This window comes from Danio rerio, chromosome 5 (assembly GCF_052040795.2).
Source record: "Danio rerio strain M-AB ecotype USA chromosome 5, GRCz13ab, whole genome shotgun sequence".
In the NCBI taxonomy this organism is placed as follows: domain Eukaryota; kingdom Metazoa; phylum Chordata; class Actinopteri; order Cypriniformes; family Danionidae; genus Danio; species Danio rerio.
Window position 1 is genome coordinate 28,681,009 of NC_141025.1, and position 20,429 is coordinate 28,701,437.

General features: G+C 37.0%; 1 protein-coding gene across 1 annotated transcript in view; it reads left to right on the plus strand.

The window, feature by feature from the left end:
- Nucleotides 1–20,429, plus strand: part of zmat4a (zinc finger, matrin-type 4a) — a 164,990-nt gene that overhangs the window by 70,282 nt on the left and 74,279 nt on the right. The window contains exon 4 of the mRNA XM_087253531.1: nucleotides 8,697–8,853. Within this exon, the coding sequence (XP_087109657.1) occupies nucleotides 8,697–8,853 (157 nt within the window). The remainder of the gene's footprint in view (nucleotides 1–8,696; nucleotides 8,854–20,429) is intronic.

Sequence of the window (20,429 nt, forward strand, 5' to 3'; positions counted from 1 at the left end):
ATACATCACATTTGCTTCGTATGCAACATCTAGAAGTCATGTATGAAATTTGATTATATGGTTTGGAATTGGATGTTTTATTTTATTATATTTTATGATGATTTTTAATGATTTTGCTTTTAATTAAGCGATCGAGGTATCACAAAAAACTAGGGGGTCTGTGCAATCTATTTGAGTTTCTGTTTCTGTTGAACACAAAAGACAATATTTTAAAAAAATGCTGGTTGCTGGGACCCATTGACTTCCATATATTTTTTTTTTTTCCAACTGTGGATGTCGATGTCTTCCAGCAGCCAGCATTCCGGAAAATATCTTCTTTTTGAGTACAGCAAAAGAAAGAAATGTATAAAGGTTTAAAACCACATGAGTAAGAGCAAACGATGAGGTAATTTTTGAGTGAATTAAGTCAAAGATGTACAGGTAGCATCCAGTGTGCAATCCCTTTATTCCATGATTATTTTCAGCTACTGAAGTTGCACTAATATTATTATGGAGGTTAAGCTCTGTGGAAGACACTCTGTTTTGTGTTGATAGAAAAGTGAATTTACTTCTTTCACATAAAAAAAGATTATTTTATTGCATGAATGAACTGGACATAAATCTGTTTTTCTGAGGAGCAATGTGTCTTTCTCAGCGTCAGGCTGTGAATTGCTGTGTAGACGTATATTCAGACATGTAATTATCTTCAGCTTTGCACATGGCTTTAGAATAAGTGAGCCACACATATCTGACAAATCGCATTGGAGATTAAATCTGGAGGGATACAGCTGAGTCAGGGCTTTTCTTTGGCGTTTTCCTATAGAAGAGTACTGGATGTCATTTCCCTGTTCCAGCAGCTATCAATATTGCCCATGTACGCACATGCTTGTGGGTTTTTCCTTTTAGATACTGGATTTGCTGTTTGAATATATTTATATATTCTGTAAAATCAACATTTATATATTACAATACATGACAGGCAGTGTGTTTGTAAAATTGTATGGACTTTCAAGAGAAATATAGGACTGTCAAGGTGAAATTATAATAACACACCAGAATGCCTTGAATGTCAGTATAGTAATGCACTCATTAATTAAATATCTAAGTGATGACATTGAATTTAGAAAATTGTTGTTAATACATTTTAATACATCTTCATAGCACTTAAAAATAAACTAAAATAAACCTAAAATAAGCATAGAAAAGTATGCTGTACATCATGCTGTTGATAATGTATATTGTTGGAAATTTATTCAAATTTATGAAACACACTCACTGGCTTACCACTTGATTAGGTACAACTGTCCGACTGCTCGTTAATGCAAATTTCTAATCAGCCAATCACATAGCAGCAACTCTGGTCAAGAGAATCTGTTGCAGGTTAGTCCGAGCATGAGAATGGGGAAGAAATGTCATTTAAGTGACTCTGAACGTGGCATGGTCTAAGTATTTCAGAAACTGCTGATCAACTCAGATTTTCATGCACAACTATCTCTAGGGTTTACCGAAAATGGTCTGAAAAAGAGAAAATGTCCAGTGAGTGGCACTTCAGTGGGCGCAAATGCCTTGTTGATGCCAGAAGTCAGAGGAGAATGGCCAGAATGGTTCGAACTGATAGAAAGGCAACAGTAACTCAAGTCAAATAACCACTTGAGGTATGCAGAAGAGCATCTCTGAATGCACAACACATCCAACCTTGAGGCAGATGGGCTACAGCAGCAGAAAACCACACCAGGTGCCACTCTTTTCAACGAAGAACAGGAAACTGGGGCTACAATTCGCACAGGCTCATCACAATGGGACTATAGAACATTGGAAAAATGTTGCATGGTCTGATGATTCTTGATTTCTGCTGCGACATTAGGATGATACGGTCAGAACTTGGTGTCAACAACTTCATAGTGTAGCATGGATCCATCCTGCCTTGTATCAATGTTTAGACTGGTGGTGGTGGTGTAATGGTGTTGGGGATATTTCTTGTTACATTTTGGGCCCATTAATAACAATTCAGCATCATATCAACGCCACAGCCTACCTGAGTATTGTTGCTGACTATATCCATCGCTTAATGACCCCAGCCTACCCATCTTTTGATGGCTACTTCCAGCTGCATAACGTGCCATGTCATAAAGCGCGAATCATCTCAGACTGGTTTCTTAAACATAACAATGTACTTAAATGGCCTCCACAGTCACCAGATATCAATCAAATAGAGCACCTTTAGCATGTGGTGGAACGGAAGGTTTGCATAATGGATATGCAGCCAACAAATCTGCAGCAACTGCTTGATGCTATCATGTTAATATGGACCAAAATCTCTGAGGAATATTTTCAGTGCCTTGTTGAATCAATGCCATGAAGGATTAGTGCATTTCTGAAGGCAAAAAGGGAGTCCAACTCAGTACTAGTATAGTGTACCTAATAAAGAGGCCGATGAGTGTATTGCGTTAATTTAAGTTGACACAATGAACATGTCAAAGCAATAGTTACATGTTGCAATCAATTTTATTTACCATTTAAAGACAAATTGGCAGGTTTGTTTGTTGATTAGAGTTAGTGCACCTGAAGTCCTCACAGCGTTGTTGTCATCTTTTTACAGGTGTTGGGTTCATCTGAGGAAATAAAAAGTGCGTCTAAAATTAAGGCAATTTTAACAATAAAATGCTCCCAAATCAATCCAAATTTTCTACTTAATGCTAATTAGCACCATTGTGCACCATGCAAAGTCATAACTTCATCATGTGCAAAACAACCATACACAGTAATTTAACCATTAAATTACATTGAGCCAGTGCAAATTTGCAACAGCGGATTGCAGATGGCAGTCATTAACACCCGTGCTCTTAATCAGATTTTCTTTTAGTAGAGCGCCATTCTGTGTTTTGCATTGGCAGTGATTTTATTTTCCTCTTTGTGTAGCCAATGTGACTAACACAAAGATTACTGAATTCTGAATGCAGTTGTGTGGGAGACTCTGGTGAGGAGGTAATGGATATAGTGAATGTACAGTGCACATAGCGGAGCACAGAGCAAGGTCATTTGACGAAGAGATTTGTTCTTGTGTGCTTGCGTTCAGCTCTCTCCATTAGCACTGAGGGCACTTGGCATCCATGATGCTTACAAACAGAGAAGACAGTGCATTGCTGCAGACCAACTGAAATGCATACAGTAATTCCCTGCTGCACAATATGCAAAGCCTACCTAAGCTCAATGGAAAAATATGCCTCTACCAACATTTTTGCAAAACTCATTCTGATATACCTACTGTGCTTCAAATTCACTGCGGTTTTCAGGTGAAGCAAACACTAAAGGCAGTAAAACAGCAACAAATTGTATTTCTTTTCATGCAAATTATGCAGATTAAAGGCCAGTATGATATCAGTTAACCCTGGTACACAACATATAACGTCTGTATCCCTATGTATAGCTTTTCTAATGCAGTACTTTCTCAGTTTACTGCAATAAACCTTTTCTCAAACTACCTGGGGTAAATCGAACCATTTGTAATGTGTAACACTCAAGTTTGAGATTAAAAAAAAAAAAAGTTCAGTAAAACCTATAATAAAATTGTGTGACTGTGATTTTATTGTTCTTTTTTTAGCACTACACTGTCAAACAAACTGGCCTGTTTTATTTTTATATTTTCATTGATTATTTAGCAAACGTTTTATCTGAAGTGAGGATAAAAGAAGCACTTCAAATCATCTGAGAGCAGCAATACAGTCTTATGCAAAAGTTTGGGCATCCCTGATAATTTTCATGATTGCAAGCCATAGCCTGCTGACCTTTCATATCAGCAATTCATTTGGATATATTTTATACCCTAGATAAAAACTATCATTTCTGTTCTAACATTACGTTTATTTAATCATCAGATGCAATGCAATTTAAGTCAACAAAAACAGATAGGTGCAAAAATTTGGGCACCCCAACAGAATAATGACATCAATCTTTTGTGCAGCCACCTTTTTCTGAAATTTCAGCCTTTGGACGTTTCTTATAATCAAGGATAATTCCTTGAATTCTTGCTGAAGGCATTTTGGGCCATTATTACTTGCAAAATTTTTTCAGTTCACTTCAGTTTGATGGGTGCCATGCATAAAAGGCCCGTTTCAAATCAATTCATAGATTTTCTATGATGTTCAAGTCTGGGGTCTGGGATGGCCATTCTAGACAATTGCATCGTGTCTGAGCATGAATTCCTTGGTAGATCTGAAACTGTGCTTTTGGGTTACTGTCCTGCTAAAACATCCAACTCTGGAGTAACTTCAGTCTCTTGGCTGATTCCTGTACATCAGTTACAGAATCCGATAGAAAACTGAATTCAGAATTAGCTGATACTGAGTGGAATCCATGTGACCTTCAACTCTGACAAGGTCTGTAGTACCTGTGCTTGCCACACATCTACACAGCATGATGGACCCTCCACCATATTTTGCAGTGTGGAGCATGTTCTTCTCCTGGAATGCTGTGTTTTCTTTCTGCCATGCAAAGCACCTATGGTTGTGTCATCTGTCCACAGAATATTTTTTCAAATTGATTCAGGCTTGTCCAGATGAGCCTTTGCATACCTCATATAACTCTTCTTGTTGGCAAAATACAGTGTGTGCTGAACTGTGGAACCATGTAAGATGACAGAATTAGAAGCAAGATGTTCCTGGAGCTCTTCGGAGGTGGTCTGTGGTTTGTCTGTAACCATTCTAACCATTCTTCGCTTTGCCTTTCAGATTGTTTTCTTGGTCTAGCACATCTTTCCGTGACAAGAACTGTTCCTGTAGCCTTCTGTTTTCTTACTATACAGTATTTCTGACTGTGGAGATAGAGACTTTAAACCTTTGTAATAGCTTTTTGTATCATTCTCCTAATTCATGTTGGTAAATTATCCTAGTTTTTTAGTTGAAGCATAACTAGTAATCTAAAATATTTTAAATATCATTTTTCATGATTAGCTGTACCTCTGTAAGGATTGGTACTGTTCACTGAGTCACTTAAATCAATTTTGTGTTGTAATCAATCAGCATTAAGCGGCTACAGGTTTTGAAATCCACACAAAAGAGAGGGTGCCCAAACTTTTGCATAGCCTATTTTTCTGATTCAATTTAATTTCACACATCTCAATACTGCTATACGTATTTCTGTCTGAAAAGCATGACGATATCTAGCTTTTTTCTAGAAATCGAATGGCTATTCACAACTTCTATTATAACAAGCACATTATTATGCAGCCACAGGGGGGTGCCCAAACTTTTGCATAAAACTGTTAAAAATACATGCATAAACTAGAAATATAAAATACTGTCACAGCATGGTAATGTCTTCCCAAGAAAATCTTAATTGAACCTGCATGGGTAGACAAAAAACAAATCTATTAAATGGTGCGATACTAGCCTACAATGTCAAACTGCAGTAATGGCGAGTTCAGACTGCATTATTTTCAAATTAGTCGTGTCACAGATGTTTTAAGACTGCATGACTATATTGAGTAGGGTTATTGCTGCTGTGTTTACACTGCAAGATGGATCGGAGACAGGAGGTTCCACACTGTATGACTTTGCAAAAGAAAGAATCACCAACAACTTTGTCTCGGTCCGAAACATTGGAAGTATTGCGAGGTCATGTATATATTTTATTAACTGCATAATGAGCAAGAAATCTTTAGGGGGGTAGAAAATGTACTTTTTTGCTCACCTGGGTTTTGATAGGAATTAGATATTCCTTCTCAACTTTTTTTCTTTTTCAACCCGGTTGTGGTTTTGCTCAGATGATATGTCAATCAGACACGGGTGCTGTTGCCAAATTTACACTAGTTTTTCCTCCATTTCTTGGGTCAAATAGACCAAAAAGAAGCCTATTTACCTCTCGCTGACCTGCAGATTCCCATACTAGTAGAGGGTGCTTTCTCATTGGCTGTAAGTAATCGCCGACACATTTCACACAGCATGATTTTAATCGCAGAGAGGTGCAGATATTAAGCATGTATGTGGGACGGGTAAATATTTGGGCGATTCTCTCAGATCACATTTTTGTTAATTCTCAATGTGTGATTGTCTCTTACATGAAAGAGCACCAATTTGCCTGTGATTTCAGGCATTTGTCTGCGATTTCTCAAAATCAGGGCTGAAATTGTGCTGTCTGAACTGGGCATAAGTAGACAGTCCACACAGAAAAATTCCCTCAAAGTTATTTGACTATTACAAATGTAATTTGTTGGTGAAGTACCTAGAAGCATGTTGGACATGTTTCAAACATGCTCAGAAATTCTGACTTTACTGCTTTTTTATATCATATTTTAATATATAAAGCACACCATTAGTAATGCTGTCCATTTAGCTCTTTGGCTCTGGAAGACTGTGTTTCCCTCTCAGACATTGAGTGAATTTGTGTGTTTGGATGCTTGTGTAAGAATGCCTCCAAGCGCAACCTAAGCCTCTTTTCACTTCACATGTGTCATATCAGTTTGCCCTTACTGTGGTCCAAGGCTCTGTGTGGCAATGGAACAAAATTGCTGGAAAATTTATGCAAATAAGCTCCTTGTTTTATTCATAGAGCTGGAAACTGAGCTGTAGGGCAACCATTGTTTTTGATTACTATCAATATAAAGTCTCTCCCTGTAATTACAGTTAACAGCTACAATGCCCGTTAGGTATATCTAACAAGGCCAAAGACTCGGAAAGTTCAGAGTGGAAGCAACTCAAAATTTAAGTCTTTTAGGTAAGAAAAGAAAGTAATGTGGAAAAAATAAAACATATAAAGTTTAGCATTTTGGATATTGCAATCATTCAAGTAGATTAATGTATGAAAAGTAGTATTTTGAATATTAGTTGGAGTGACTTGATAACTATGATAAATTTAAATGCAAGGCAAGTTTATTTATATAGCACATTTCATACGCAATGGTAATTAAAAAAAAAAAAAAAACAATATAAAGAGATTAAAATATATCAAATAGGTTTAAATCTGTCGGATGCAGCACAGCACTCGTTCCGTAAAGGCACAACTAAGCAGATGTTTTCAGTCTAATGTTGGAGCCACTGCTTAATTTGTAAATGATTAGTTAGTGGAACAAAACCAGAAAATAAAAGTGACCAATGTCCGCCACACACTTTCAGTTTTCTCGGAACATAGCATCATTAAACGGTGATAGCGCGAAAAAAGAGAATTACGTTTCTAAACGTTCTTTAATTATTATGTGCCATATAACATTATCATGGATAATAAAAAACATGTAGCTACAAACATACAGTTGAAGGCAGGATTATTAGCCCCCCTGAATTATCCGACCACTTGTTTATTTTTTCCCCAATTTCTGTTTAATGGAGAGAAGATTTTTTTTCAACACATTTCTAAACAAAAAAAATTTTAATAACTCATTTCTAATAACTGATTTATGTTATCTTTGCCATGATGACAGTAAATAATATTTGACTAGATATTTTCCAAGACACTTCTATACAGCTTAATGTGACATTTAAAGGCTTTTCTAGGTTAATTAGGTTAACTAGGCAGGTTAGGGTAATTAGGCAAGTTATTGTATAACGATGGTTTGTTCTGTAGACAGTCGAGAAAAAATAAAGCTTAAAGGGGTAATAATACTTTTGAAAACTATTCTGAATGTAACTGGAAGCCAGTGTTAGGACCTTAGGACAGAAGTGATGTGTTCTGATTTCCTGGTTCTGGTCAGAATCCTGGCAGCAGCGTTGGATGAGCTGCAACTGTCTCACTGGCCTTCTGAAAAAGGAGAATGAGATAGTTGCAGCTCATCCAAAGCTGCAACTGTCCAACGTCCATTGCAGTAATCCACTTCTCTGGTGATAAAAGCATAAACAAGTTTCTCTTATGTTCAAGTTTTTCTTGTGTGTGAAGGAGTGTATATGGATGTGTACCAGGAATGGGTTGCAGCAAGAAGGGCATCCGCTGTGTATAACATATGCTGCATAGGTTGGTGTGTTATTCCACTGTGGCGAACCCAGATAAATAAACGGACTGAGCCAAAAACAAAATGAATTAATGATTGAATTACCTTGCCATGTAAAAAGTTCATATTTAGTAACACTACTTTTTCACAATGTACTTTATTATGTTCTGATCTCTGAATTCATATACAATTTTAAATTCTATTTAATTCTGAGGTGTTTTATTTTAATTTTTTTTTGTAAAAACATATACATATAATATATTTAAGATAGAATTTAATGTCTTATTTACTTATTGTAAGCTTTTTGAAATAGTCCAGAAACCCCTAAAATCTTCTGCATCTCCAGCCAAGTGCAAAATATTGTATACTGACTGAAACACCTCTAGGCAACTGATCTCAGTCCTGAAATGACTTCACAGATTTAACGTCTTGTATTGGCTGGAACAGACATAATAGATGTTACTGCAGGCCATGGGTGAGGTCTTCACTTTCAGCATGTGGTGGTTCAATCAAACTGTCCCCATTACTGTTAAATCACCACCATTTGCATCCCACCAGGAACCACATAACCAATCCCGAAATAGCCGAGACATTTGCGCTCCCCGTCTCGCTCCCATTCTTCACTCTGCACATCTGCAGCACATTTACCCTCAAGCACTGCTGGGGGGTTTGACCTCCAGGTTTTGTCTGAGAAAACTGCTGTGAGAATGGTGCCGTGTTAAGCTTTTGATTTCCTCTTTCAAATCATGCCCTTGCTCTGTCTGACCTTCTGACCGTGATACATTTGTGTGATGTGTTGCAGGGAAGCGAGGAGGGAGATGTGGATAAGAACAAATGCTGTACACTGTGTAATATGTCCTTTACTTCTGCGGTGGTAGCGCAGTCTCATTACCAAGGCAAGATTCATGCAAAAAGGCTTAAACTTCTGCTGGGAGAACAGCCTGCCATAACAGCCAAAGGTAAGTGTTGGGGACACACACATAGCACTAAAACGCTAGAAATTTCTCAGGTCCTAACATTTGCAGCCAATCCAAAATGACTCAAATCACTCCTTACCTGAACCTGGCATGATTGTTAAAAAAAGAAACTGACTCAAAATTAATTCTTAATGCTTAAAGTCAATGCCCAATATGATTCAATGGCATTGATTTTCAAAGCTGACTGGATCCTAAAGTGAACGTCTGTACAGCCTACAATCCCACAGTCTTTAAGGAAAAATCCTGGTTGGGAAAATTCCTGAAATGGCCACTGCTAATGTTTAATTGTTGATTTTTGGGGTTTATTTTGCATGATGGAAACGATTTCTGTGTTGGGCATTCAATTGTGACTGGTGTACTTGAAAAATAAGTGTGCAAACACAATGAAATAAGTTTTTATTTCTGCTGGATTTCTGTGTGCAATGTTTATTACTTTACATGTGTTTTATGCATGCATTTATATTTATATGCCGAACTTTGTAAATGGAAAACCAACCGATTTACTGGTGATAAAACAGTTAAACAGACCATCTGTTGCGAGAATAATGAACAAGGCTCCTCCGTTTGGCCTCTTTACTTTCTCTTTACTTTTACTTGTTCTCTTTACTTTACTCCTTTACTTGCATAGAGTAAGGAAACGGTGAAAACTCACTCCACTGAAGATATCTTACAGTCTACATATTTAATTCTGATTGTTAAGTGCAAAGATTTGTTTGAACTAAAACAAAAACTATTTCTAAATTCAGTTCTAATTTCCAGAAAATGAATAAAGGAACAATAATAAGAATTGTATCCAAACACACATCCTATTCTTATGCCCCATAAGGTGACACATACATATCCAAAACCCGGCATATGGACAAATCTAAACTTGTTTTTATTAAAACAAATATAATTATGGGTATAATAAATAATACTACTACTTATAATAACATTATATAAATGCAAATTGTTATAAATAAACTGAAAAAGCACCTTGAAGTGAAGAAGGCATGGAGGTAGTGTTTTTTTTTTTATTTATTTATAGACAATAATAATTTTTGTAACATTTTATTTCTTTACTTTTTTTTTTTCATATGTAAAGATATTTGTGTATTGCTGTACATCCTGTGTGTATTACGCATAGGCGCACAACTAACGCTGGACTTTAGACCAGCTATTAGTTGGCACAGTTTATTTCAGTTCCTTAAAATAACAACGCACCTTAACACACAGGTGTGCCTTTACACACCTCCTTTATAGACCGGCACACCCATGAGTCCATAAAATGACGCAAATGGATTTGCTATTTAAACAACCTGGTGCAAAACGTGGAAATTACAGTTGCATTGGTCTAAAAAAAAAAGCGAATAATTGCGGTAAACACGTCTTGTGCCTTTTGCGTTAAGTGCATGATAGGGCCCTAGGGGTCTAAAAATACTTGATAAAAAACACTAAAGTCACTCCACCCAGTACTGTTCAAGTAAGTGAGTGGCATCACCTTGAAATTAAAAAAACATTATATAACAATTTATTACCTGTAATTCACAACTCTGAGCACATAATGACATATTTGTGTGTGTGTCCTTGTGGTAGACAAGCCCAAATGTGTCAGCTCATATTTAATTTCATGTCTGCGAATATGTCATTATGTGATGTAAAATATAAAGACAAAATTTGCATTTTTTTTGGTAATCATACCTTATGTAAATACAGTAAGTTTGCTCCTGGATAAAACAAACACAACACTGTAAATCATATTGTTTGCATCAGCGATGCATTTTTATTTTACTATATCTCAATATTACAATGTATGGTTCTATTCCTAACGGACATTAGCTAAACAGGGCTCAAATGACAATCATTCATTAGGCAATGGTCCATTTTGAAGAAGCCCATTTATTTTAAACTAAAGGCATTAGTCACCCTTAAGTGGTTACAAAACAATATGAGGTAACTTTTTATGGTCAACACAACATAAGATATTATAACATGTGAAAAACATTCAAACGTGTGTGTATAAGATGTTAAAACATGTAACCACTGACTACCATAGAAGAAGGGAAATACTATGTAAGTCAATAGTTAAAGATTTCCATTTTGTTTTTCAAAACAACTTTGAATATATATATATATATATATATATATATATATATATATATATATATATATATATATATATATATATATATATACATATATAAACTTAAACATGTTTGCAATAAATAAAGGTTGAGCAAATAATGGTACATAATGGTCGAATTTTAAGTTTTTACTGAGGCCACTAATACTGAATCTGGCCTGTGCCCAAATTTTAGAGCCGAACCTGCTCTGGCCTTTGGTCAAACTTCAGTTTTCAGATCCAAGCAAACCCATGATGATCTCTAGTATACACCACATGATTTTTAAATTCATTGGATCACGGCTCCATTTCTGTACATGCCGTGCTTTGCACATTACAGGGTGCATTGGCAACGAGTAGTCACACATTACACAATATTTCAATAGGAAGAATCACTGACAACTGTGGCTCATTTGCAAAATTCATGTGAGAGAAGTGATGCAGAGAATAACGTAAGACTGCTGCTGTACATACTTCCTAAAATATCTTGGTTTCACATTTACTGTACATCATTGCTTATTCAAAGCCCCTTTCACAGTGCAAGGCACTTTCTGTGTTCCAGACATTATGGATGAATAAGTCTCCGGAGAGCACTTCAGTTTGAGGGTGTGTTCATAATTGGCTAGTTTGGTTAGATTTAAGCCAACTCTTTGCCACTGCTTTGTGTGGCTAACAATATGGGTTCTGTTCACTTCTCAATGAACGCTGGTGCAGTTCAACTGACATAACTACAGCGCATGTTGTACAACGCAAAGGCCAGTACCCTCAGTAGTAGACATTTTTGGTCCTTCTGTAAATTCCATAGTAATGAGCTAATAAGTTGAATCTGGTGTGCATAATGAATGAGACATATAAAATATGTAGTGTTGTGTGTAATCCAGGGCTGTGTTTGAAAGCTAAAGAATGCTGGCTTCGCAGGAGGCATTCCAAGATAGGAAGTCAACGATGCATCTGAATGCTAATATACTGAAGCCTCACTTTGTGTCTCCTGAGATACCTTCAAAGGTTTCTCAGATACTGTATATCCTTCACTGCCTTTAGGATCATAGGGATCTTGTGTTACATTAATGTGTTTAATAATGTTTGTAAAACTACGATCAAGCTATCAATTATGAGAGAAGGAGCACTTCACAGCCACACAAACATCAAGTACTTCAGATCTTCTTTCAGAATCTGAGGTAAATTATCCATCGTTGTTCTCATAGTGGTTAAGATTATTTATGTTTTTATTTTTAACATACTACAGTGAGTGTGTTTTAATATATTTTTAATATATAAGCACAACAGGAGCCTGTTTTTATATTTATTAGATGTCATTAAACGATTTAGTAAGTGAAAGTCAGGGAAATTGATATACTGGCTTAAAGGGCACCTAAGTTACCACTTTTTTCATATTTAATATAAGTCATTTGTGTACCCAGAATGTGTCTGTACAGTTTCAGCTCAAAACACCCATCAGATTATTTATTATAGCTGTCTGAAGTGTTTGTGTTATAGCTGGTAAAAGGATAAAAGTTTTTTTTTGTACTGGGCCTTTAAGGCTAATCCTCCCCGCCTACCGTTCCCATGTGCCTGTCAGCAACATGCCTCAATCGCCACCCTCGGCTGCCTCAGCAAGCAGATCTCACGTAACGTTTGTGAGAAATACTACAGTAAGAACTTTACCAATCAGTATTTGATGCATTTTTTTGTGGAGTTGCAACAATGACTCACACACAATGTCGTTACAAAGTTTACGCACACACACAGCGCAGACACACACACAGCGCAGACACACACATAGCGCAGACACACACACACACACAAATAGAGAGAGACAGCGCGCGTTTAGCTTTGCACTCTTTTTGCACTCATATGTGACAGAATACAGGTTAACATACACTACTGTATGGATATCTGTTATGTTAATGTGCAAAATAAATCTGATTTAACGTCCACAAATCGGGATTAAAACGTCTTTTTTTATAATTGTTCTGACACGCGGCTGTGCTGATGAAGTGAATCTGAAGTAAATCGCTGAAATTCATAACACACATGCACTGTTTTAAAACATTTTAAACTTGTAAAACTCACTCTTGATCACGTTTGATGATGATTGATGATCCTAGCAAACTGAACAGACCTTTTATTCCCGGTTGCTTTGCGCTTGTCCTGTCTTGTTGACATGATTATATGCGTTACTACGAAGACATGTTAATATTTCTAAGTCAAGTTGCAGTCGATCTGAATTGGTCCATCGTTTTTATGTTGTTCAATTGAAAAATGTGAATAAATAAGTATAAATAAATAAATAAAGTATAAATAAGTGTTTATATCACCCCAATATGACAGTATGTACACTATAACTACACACATGTCTGTCCAAACAGCTAAATTTTTCACCATAGATGCCCTTTAAAGTGGGAACCCTGGTTTTGTGAGGTGCCTTCTTCAAAAAAAGCTGCTTGATAAAACAGCAAGGCAACAAATCAGCAGTCTGCACTTTTGGACACAGCCCAGGAATAGGGTCAGGAACCACTTAATTAGAGCATAAGGATGAACCCTTTAGAAAGAAACACAGTCGTAAAAGCAGTCGACTGATCCAGATATTTAGCCTGCTGAATAAATTTTAGGGATCAGCAATCCTGTTTCACTCAGACTTTTGCTTTGATATTTCACACTCACTTAAACGGTCACTGACTTGCCTCTGAATTTGAGGTTTAAGGCTCTGGTATACTTCAGTTCTTTTTTGGGTTTGGGTGTAAAAATAAGTTCAAAAAGGCTGAGTGATGGTATACAGTTTTCAAACCCTCTGACACCCCTGTGCTGCAGTACAGTAGGTAGTGTTGTAAAGGTGTCACGTTGCTCTCATGTTTCCCCTAAACACAACATCGATGGGGGCTGAGAATGAAGAACAGTTTTATATATGAGTGATCATACAGGATCGTACAGGTGCGGAAACATCTGTCCCAGCTCTGCTACTCTACTCTCTAGTTTATTCTTGTGGCAAAGGGTTATTGTTTTGAATGTTATTTTCCTCTCTGACCCCTGTTGAATGAGGCCTCGTTTTCACTAATACATTTTAGTTTGAAAACGCATAAATTCTGCTAGGTTACCCCATCCATCCACACTACCTTAGTGTTCACAAGCCCTAAAAAACTTGAGTTTTTGTGAATGCTAAAGAGGCTGTTTTCATTTTAAAACACTACTGCTTCGTGTCAGTGGGTTGGGGGGAAAATGTAAACATCTGAAAGCTGAGACGTGGCTTCAGAAATTCGCCTGTCTGATTTTTGCTTTTTCCTCAATATTAGGAACACAAATTTCAGTCTTGCATCCTTTTCTTAAGTTCAGACTTCTCAAGTTTTGTGGAAAACAAACTCACGAGGATACGTCGGGTAATAACAGTGTACCTTATAACGTCATTCGCATTACCCTTGCTATGTTGTATCATAACAATAAAATGAAGGCATGATATAAGGAAACTTAATATAAACTTAGCAGACACAAATAATGTTGAGGCATCATGTATCTTCATATTTATAGGACTGTCATCTTCACTGTATGCATATTTATAACAAAATCTGTTATAAGCAAGTATGCAGAATCTGTGTATGTGGTTAAAATAATATATTAACTTATCTTTGCGCTCAGCTAATATGTGTTACAAGTAATAGATTTAAAACCAAAGATTTGTTAGATATACAAATATAACAGCTATAGTGAGATTAAATCCACTGGAAGATCCTTGTGAACTGTCCGACATGCACTGCTCTCACCCGGGGAGGTGTGCTCAAAGCACATACTGACTGCCTGGAGCTCAGACGTTTGCATACGCTGCAGTGCATGCCAGTGTGTGTGTGTGTGTGATCATGTGATGTGCGTTTTCAGCAATACAGTGTGGATGGAGATCTTTTCAGAAATGCTAGATGAAACACCAGTCTGGACATGTATCGTTTTCATTTTAAAACTGTAAACGAGACCTGAAAAACAAATCGGAGGGAAAAAATCACGTCAAAATAAGGCAGAAATCTTGAACACACCCACAGTGAAATGTGCAATTGCTACAGACCAATAGTAGCTCAAAAGGACCAAACAAACTTCCAAAAAGTTTTGTGCTTGTGAACAGCCAAAACAAACTCAGAAACACCCTTTTTTGATTAAATTTTGCTTGAAATCAACTAATTTCAGTTTGTTCTTCAACTCTACTGAAGTCTACCTGGACATTTATTTAATGTGATCCTGTATACCTGGCCTAAAATGCTCTTTGAAAAGATGTTTAAATACTAGGAGCTCTGTTAGAGAAGCCTGTGTGTGGCTGGAGAATCAGGGCAGGGCGTTTGAAAGAGCTGGACACTCTCATCCTTGCACTGCACATCAGTGCTCATCGCCTACTTGCCTACAGGGGTAATTGACCTAAAAATAAGACGGAAGACTGTGTATATGTGCCTGTCTGGGACTTTATAAAAAGAGCCTTATAGAAGCATCCAACTGAAAGCGGTGTGTTTGAGTATGCTGTCGTCACGCTGTCTGCTTGTTTGTGTTTATGTCTGTGTTCATTCTTGCATTAGGTTTCTTTCATGGAGTGTTTTGCGGTGCATGTTGGTTTTCTGGCCTGTTTACAGCCCAATCACCGTGCAAGAATGTGACCAGCATAAGTTTGAATCCCTCATTAATTTGTAAGGTTTTAGAAACTCTCTGTTTGCAGGACAATGCTCAAAAGGGAAGTACAGTATGTACAGTAGACAGATGCCTGGTGTGTAATTTTGATTTCAGCCAATGGGAAAAGATCGAGACTAGAGTTGCCCTCAAATCCATTCAGCATCCATTAGTCACCAGCTTTCCTACTGGCTGTGCCTCCAAATGCCCAATGTGTTTATTAATTACACTCTTCACTGGACAGCTGCGCCACATATGGCATAGTTTGGAGGCCCACCACATCAGATCCAGTGTTTAGGATCAATTACACAATTCTAACGCTTGAGATGGAGCCACAGACCGTCTACTATGTGTGTCAAACCGATGTAATCTAATGGGCACACAAGCTGGTGGATGAAAGCCACTGTGTGTTCTCTGGCACACTTCATTCTGATTGGTCGCTGTTGCTCTCCATAGCAACACATTATTGCTGACCACTCATCTGGGGAACCGTTGTATTAAAAAACACTTAATAAACTTGTTTGATTCCTATGAGTTCAAAAAATTTGTAAATGTATTGGCTATGCACTTATGCAATTTACAGTTGGTATAATCTTTTTTTGTTTGTTTGTTTTGTTTATATATACATTTATTCACAGTCAAGCCTGAATTTATTTATAAATGTATAGTCAATTCCGACTGGACCTGACTGTACATGCTAATATATAATAATAGTATATGTTATAAATAATTGCACAATCTATGAAGCAAACCTGATTTACATGTTTATGATAGATATATTCGTTCTAATTATGTATGTGACAAATTCTGTATCAGGGGTTCTCAATGTCTACAATAAAAGGTCCAAATCTGATTTTTTTTAAGGTCAAAGGTCTGGTATTTTTATTACATAACTTGTTTTTAATGAACATATATAACTTTAAATAAAGTGGCATTTGCATTCAATACACATTAAATACAATGCAAATGTGCCAAAACCACTAATATGCGTGCGTTTTTGTACAAAACACAACAAAATGTGGGCCAAAAAAAACTAAAAAGCAATAGTATCTGGATGGAACCATGATGATGCAAGCTGAGATTTCCCTCCGATTTGTTTTTTAAGTGACATCACTTGCTTAGTAGTGCACTTAGTAGAGTTAGGTGTGGGCATTAAAAAGCAGTGTTGCCAACTTAGCGATTTTTTTTTCACTATATTTAGTGACCTTTCAGACCCTCTTAGCAACAAACTTTCAAAAAAGCGACTAGCAACATATTTAGTGACAATTTTTGTTGTTACTGGAGGTTTTTATAGACTCTTATTTGTCTGTACTGTACCGTTACTCTTCTCAATGAATTCTGCATTCTGTCAGGCCCTCCACCCCCTCAGAGTGCCCACAGACGCCCTAGTTCTCACACAGCAGTTTCTCCCACCTGGAGCCTGAGAGCAGATCATTCCTCTGCATACTGACAGCAAATGTTTTAGCACCGCAAGTGTGAGGTATTGCCCTTGTACAGTCAAACCGATCTCCTTCTTTTGTTTTTACTAAAACTGGACACCAGTTTCTGAACTTGTTTCTGCAAATTCACTAAACCTCTACTGTATTCAAACAGTGCATTTAATTAAATTGACATGCATATACAAAGCTTAGAGCAAATAAAAATACTCCTATTAACCATAGGCTGAAACTGTCAGACGTAATGATGTCATTAATAAGCAAATTGACTTATGATGCAATCTTGCGACTATTAGGGACTTTTCGAGCAGAGCTTAGCGCCTTTTCATTTAAAATAGTTGGCAACACTGTTAAAAACCTTGCATGCAGTTCAGTTTGTAACTTCACCAGGTCTGCATTTAGACCTCTCTTCAAAAAAAAATAAAAAGTAAACAATACAAAAGGTGTGTGTATATATATATATATATATATATATATATATGTGTGTGTGTGTGTGTGTGTGTGTGTATGTATATATAGTTGTTTTTATGGTTATATATTTTTGTATTGTCCATGCACCAATATATTACATTTTTATTATTCTAATAAATTAATAATAATTTTAATATTACTCTTATTGTAGTTTCATAATTGCAATGAACTAATATCTTTTATATTTTGCTTTAATTCAATTGAGATGTTGGGTTATTATTAAAATAAACCCAATAGCAGGGGACTAAATTCCTGTATTTTTCAATAAAATGATTGCACAATAATACATCAATTTTGCGTGGCATATTTAATCATCTTTTGTGTTGCAGTGTTAATTTAAAATCCAGAAGATCAGCCTTTTCGCAGTCTGGTTTTGAATGCAGGTCTCTGTAGCATATCTAGCTTAAAATAAATGACCACTGTAGACTTGTTTTTGCTTTGCTCTCTTTCCCTCTTCTTGTTTCTCCCATGTTTGCTGTCACTGACTGATGCCATCATTAACGGTGCCATCTGCGTCTGATGGCGAGAGACAGACGAGGCTTGTGTCCCACTCAGAGACCATCAATCCCTCTGACATGTGGCATACTGACTGAGACAGACCCGCTGAAGCCCAGAGAGCACTTCTCTTTAAACTCCATAAGCTTTCCAATGCCCTGACAATCTGGAGACAACATGAAAACATGTTGCAGGGCCACTTTGAAATGTATTAACAGTAATCATGGGGGGCAGCTGTGACCTAATGGTTAGGGAGCTGGTTAGGGAGTTGGACTTGTGATTCAAAGGCTGCAGGTTCACATCCCTGTACCAGCAGAGTTTGTATCACATGTTGAGGGAGTTAATAACCAGCGCTCTCTTCCACCCTCCATACCATGGCAGAGGAGATTCTCTTGATAAAAGCATCTGCTAAATGTAACTAAAAACTGCTGAACTCAAAGACCTGCACAGTGAAACATAATCTGGTTCAAAACAAACTAAACTCTTGGAAAGGTTGTCGATGTTGGTTTAATATGAACAAATATATAGCATTTTAATTTGAAATGTAGATTTAATGATGCTTTAATCAATATTCTTATACTTAACATGTGTTTGTATCATAGACAGGTATCAAATTTACTAGTTTTAATTGGATTTCCATGAAACCTAATAAACAAAAAAGACACAGTATCCGTACGTTCACACCGAAAGCGGCGAGAGCGTCCAAGGTCGCTCTGGCCGCCCTGGCGACAACGCTGTCTGCCTTCAGCTCCGGCGGCGAGAGCGTCAAAACTCGCTACATTGATCTCGTACTTAAAGGAGCCGTTGCAGCATTATCAGTTACATTCCTGCATAAGACATGTTTTTAGCGTGAAAATGTTGCGCACTTCTTATCAAATTCATATAACAATGGATGATCAAGTTGCATGTGGTGTGGCTTTGCTCTATTTTTCCAATATGTGTCCTTATGTCTGAAATATCCTGAAGCAGCAGTACTGTTTTGTACTGTCACATCGCGTGAGATTCCCGCTTTTTAAAGATAAATTTATATAACATTAATGAACATCAGTAACTCGCCAGTAACTTATTTAATGTATGTTCCTGTAAGAAAACATTGTAAATAATTGGAAATCCGGCAACCGCAATAATCAAACCCTTGGGAACAACTGTGGTCGGAACCAAAGTTCACAGGTCTGTGTTCCCTGAACTACTATCAAGCGGTGGACGTCTTTATTCTGATTGCTTGCCGCCGAACCGCGTCATAGCTCATTACCATAAAGTTGACTTCATTTCAACTCTCCTCGACGCTCACGCCGGCGAAGACGCGCCGCGCTGCTCCTCGCCGCTTATTATCACCTATCGCCGCCGGCTCTCATTGAAAATGAATGACTTCCGGCTACTTTGACGCTCTCGCCGCTTTCGGTGTGAACGTACGGTATTGCTTGTATATAAATGATATAATATCGGAATGATGTTTTATAAATAACATAAAATAATAAAATAATATATCATTACAATGATTTTAGCTATGATATAGCATAACTTTAATAGCCACTTTGAGGTATAAATACCAAAATGATCATATGCCTCATTGTTTTCACTTAACAGCATTGTTTATGCTGGCACTCATCAGAGCGTTTTTAGATACCATTCTCCACCCTAGCTTCACTCCGCTGTATATACAGTATCTGCTACCGGGGTTGCATGGAGTTTATGCTTGCAGCAATAGGGTTATATTCTCGGACAGCATGTCTATGAATATACTGGCAGTAGCAAATCATGAAACTTGCTCTGTACCAATATTCAAAGTAGCAGCATCAGCGCAGCGGGTCTATTGCACAAAGACTAAACACATTACAATCTATATTTTCATTACCATGTAATTTCACAGAGAGTTGTTGTAACATAAAATCTATATGAAACTGAAAACATATCATAGAAGATTTAACAAATTAAGATTGACCAAACAAACAACAAAAAATACTGCTTAATGATAACTGCTTAAAGAAACAAGCACATATTGTGTAATGGGTGTGAACTACTCGCTCTACTGCATAATGTAAATAAAACCAGGCCATTCCTATTCAGGCCCTTATTGATTTCGGTGTAACACGCATAAGTGACACGGCCGAGTGAAACCACTGACCTGAGTACAGCTCATCTCATGGGAAACACCATTGTTTCTGCCAGATACCGTATCAGCCACTAACACAAAACATCCAGTCTTTTTCTCCCCATCCTCTTCTATATTAGGAAGACAAATGGCAAACCCCTGGATGACTGCATACATTGACCTACATGTATATTTTTTTGTTTACACATGACATTTAAAGCAACTACATTCGTCTTTTCTAATTGGTTGAAAATCAGGTCTGGTTGCCTATAAACCATAAATGTTTTGTGCCCCTGGTAAATAAAAACCCTGTTTTTTTTTTTTTTTT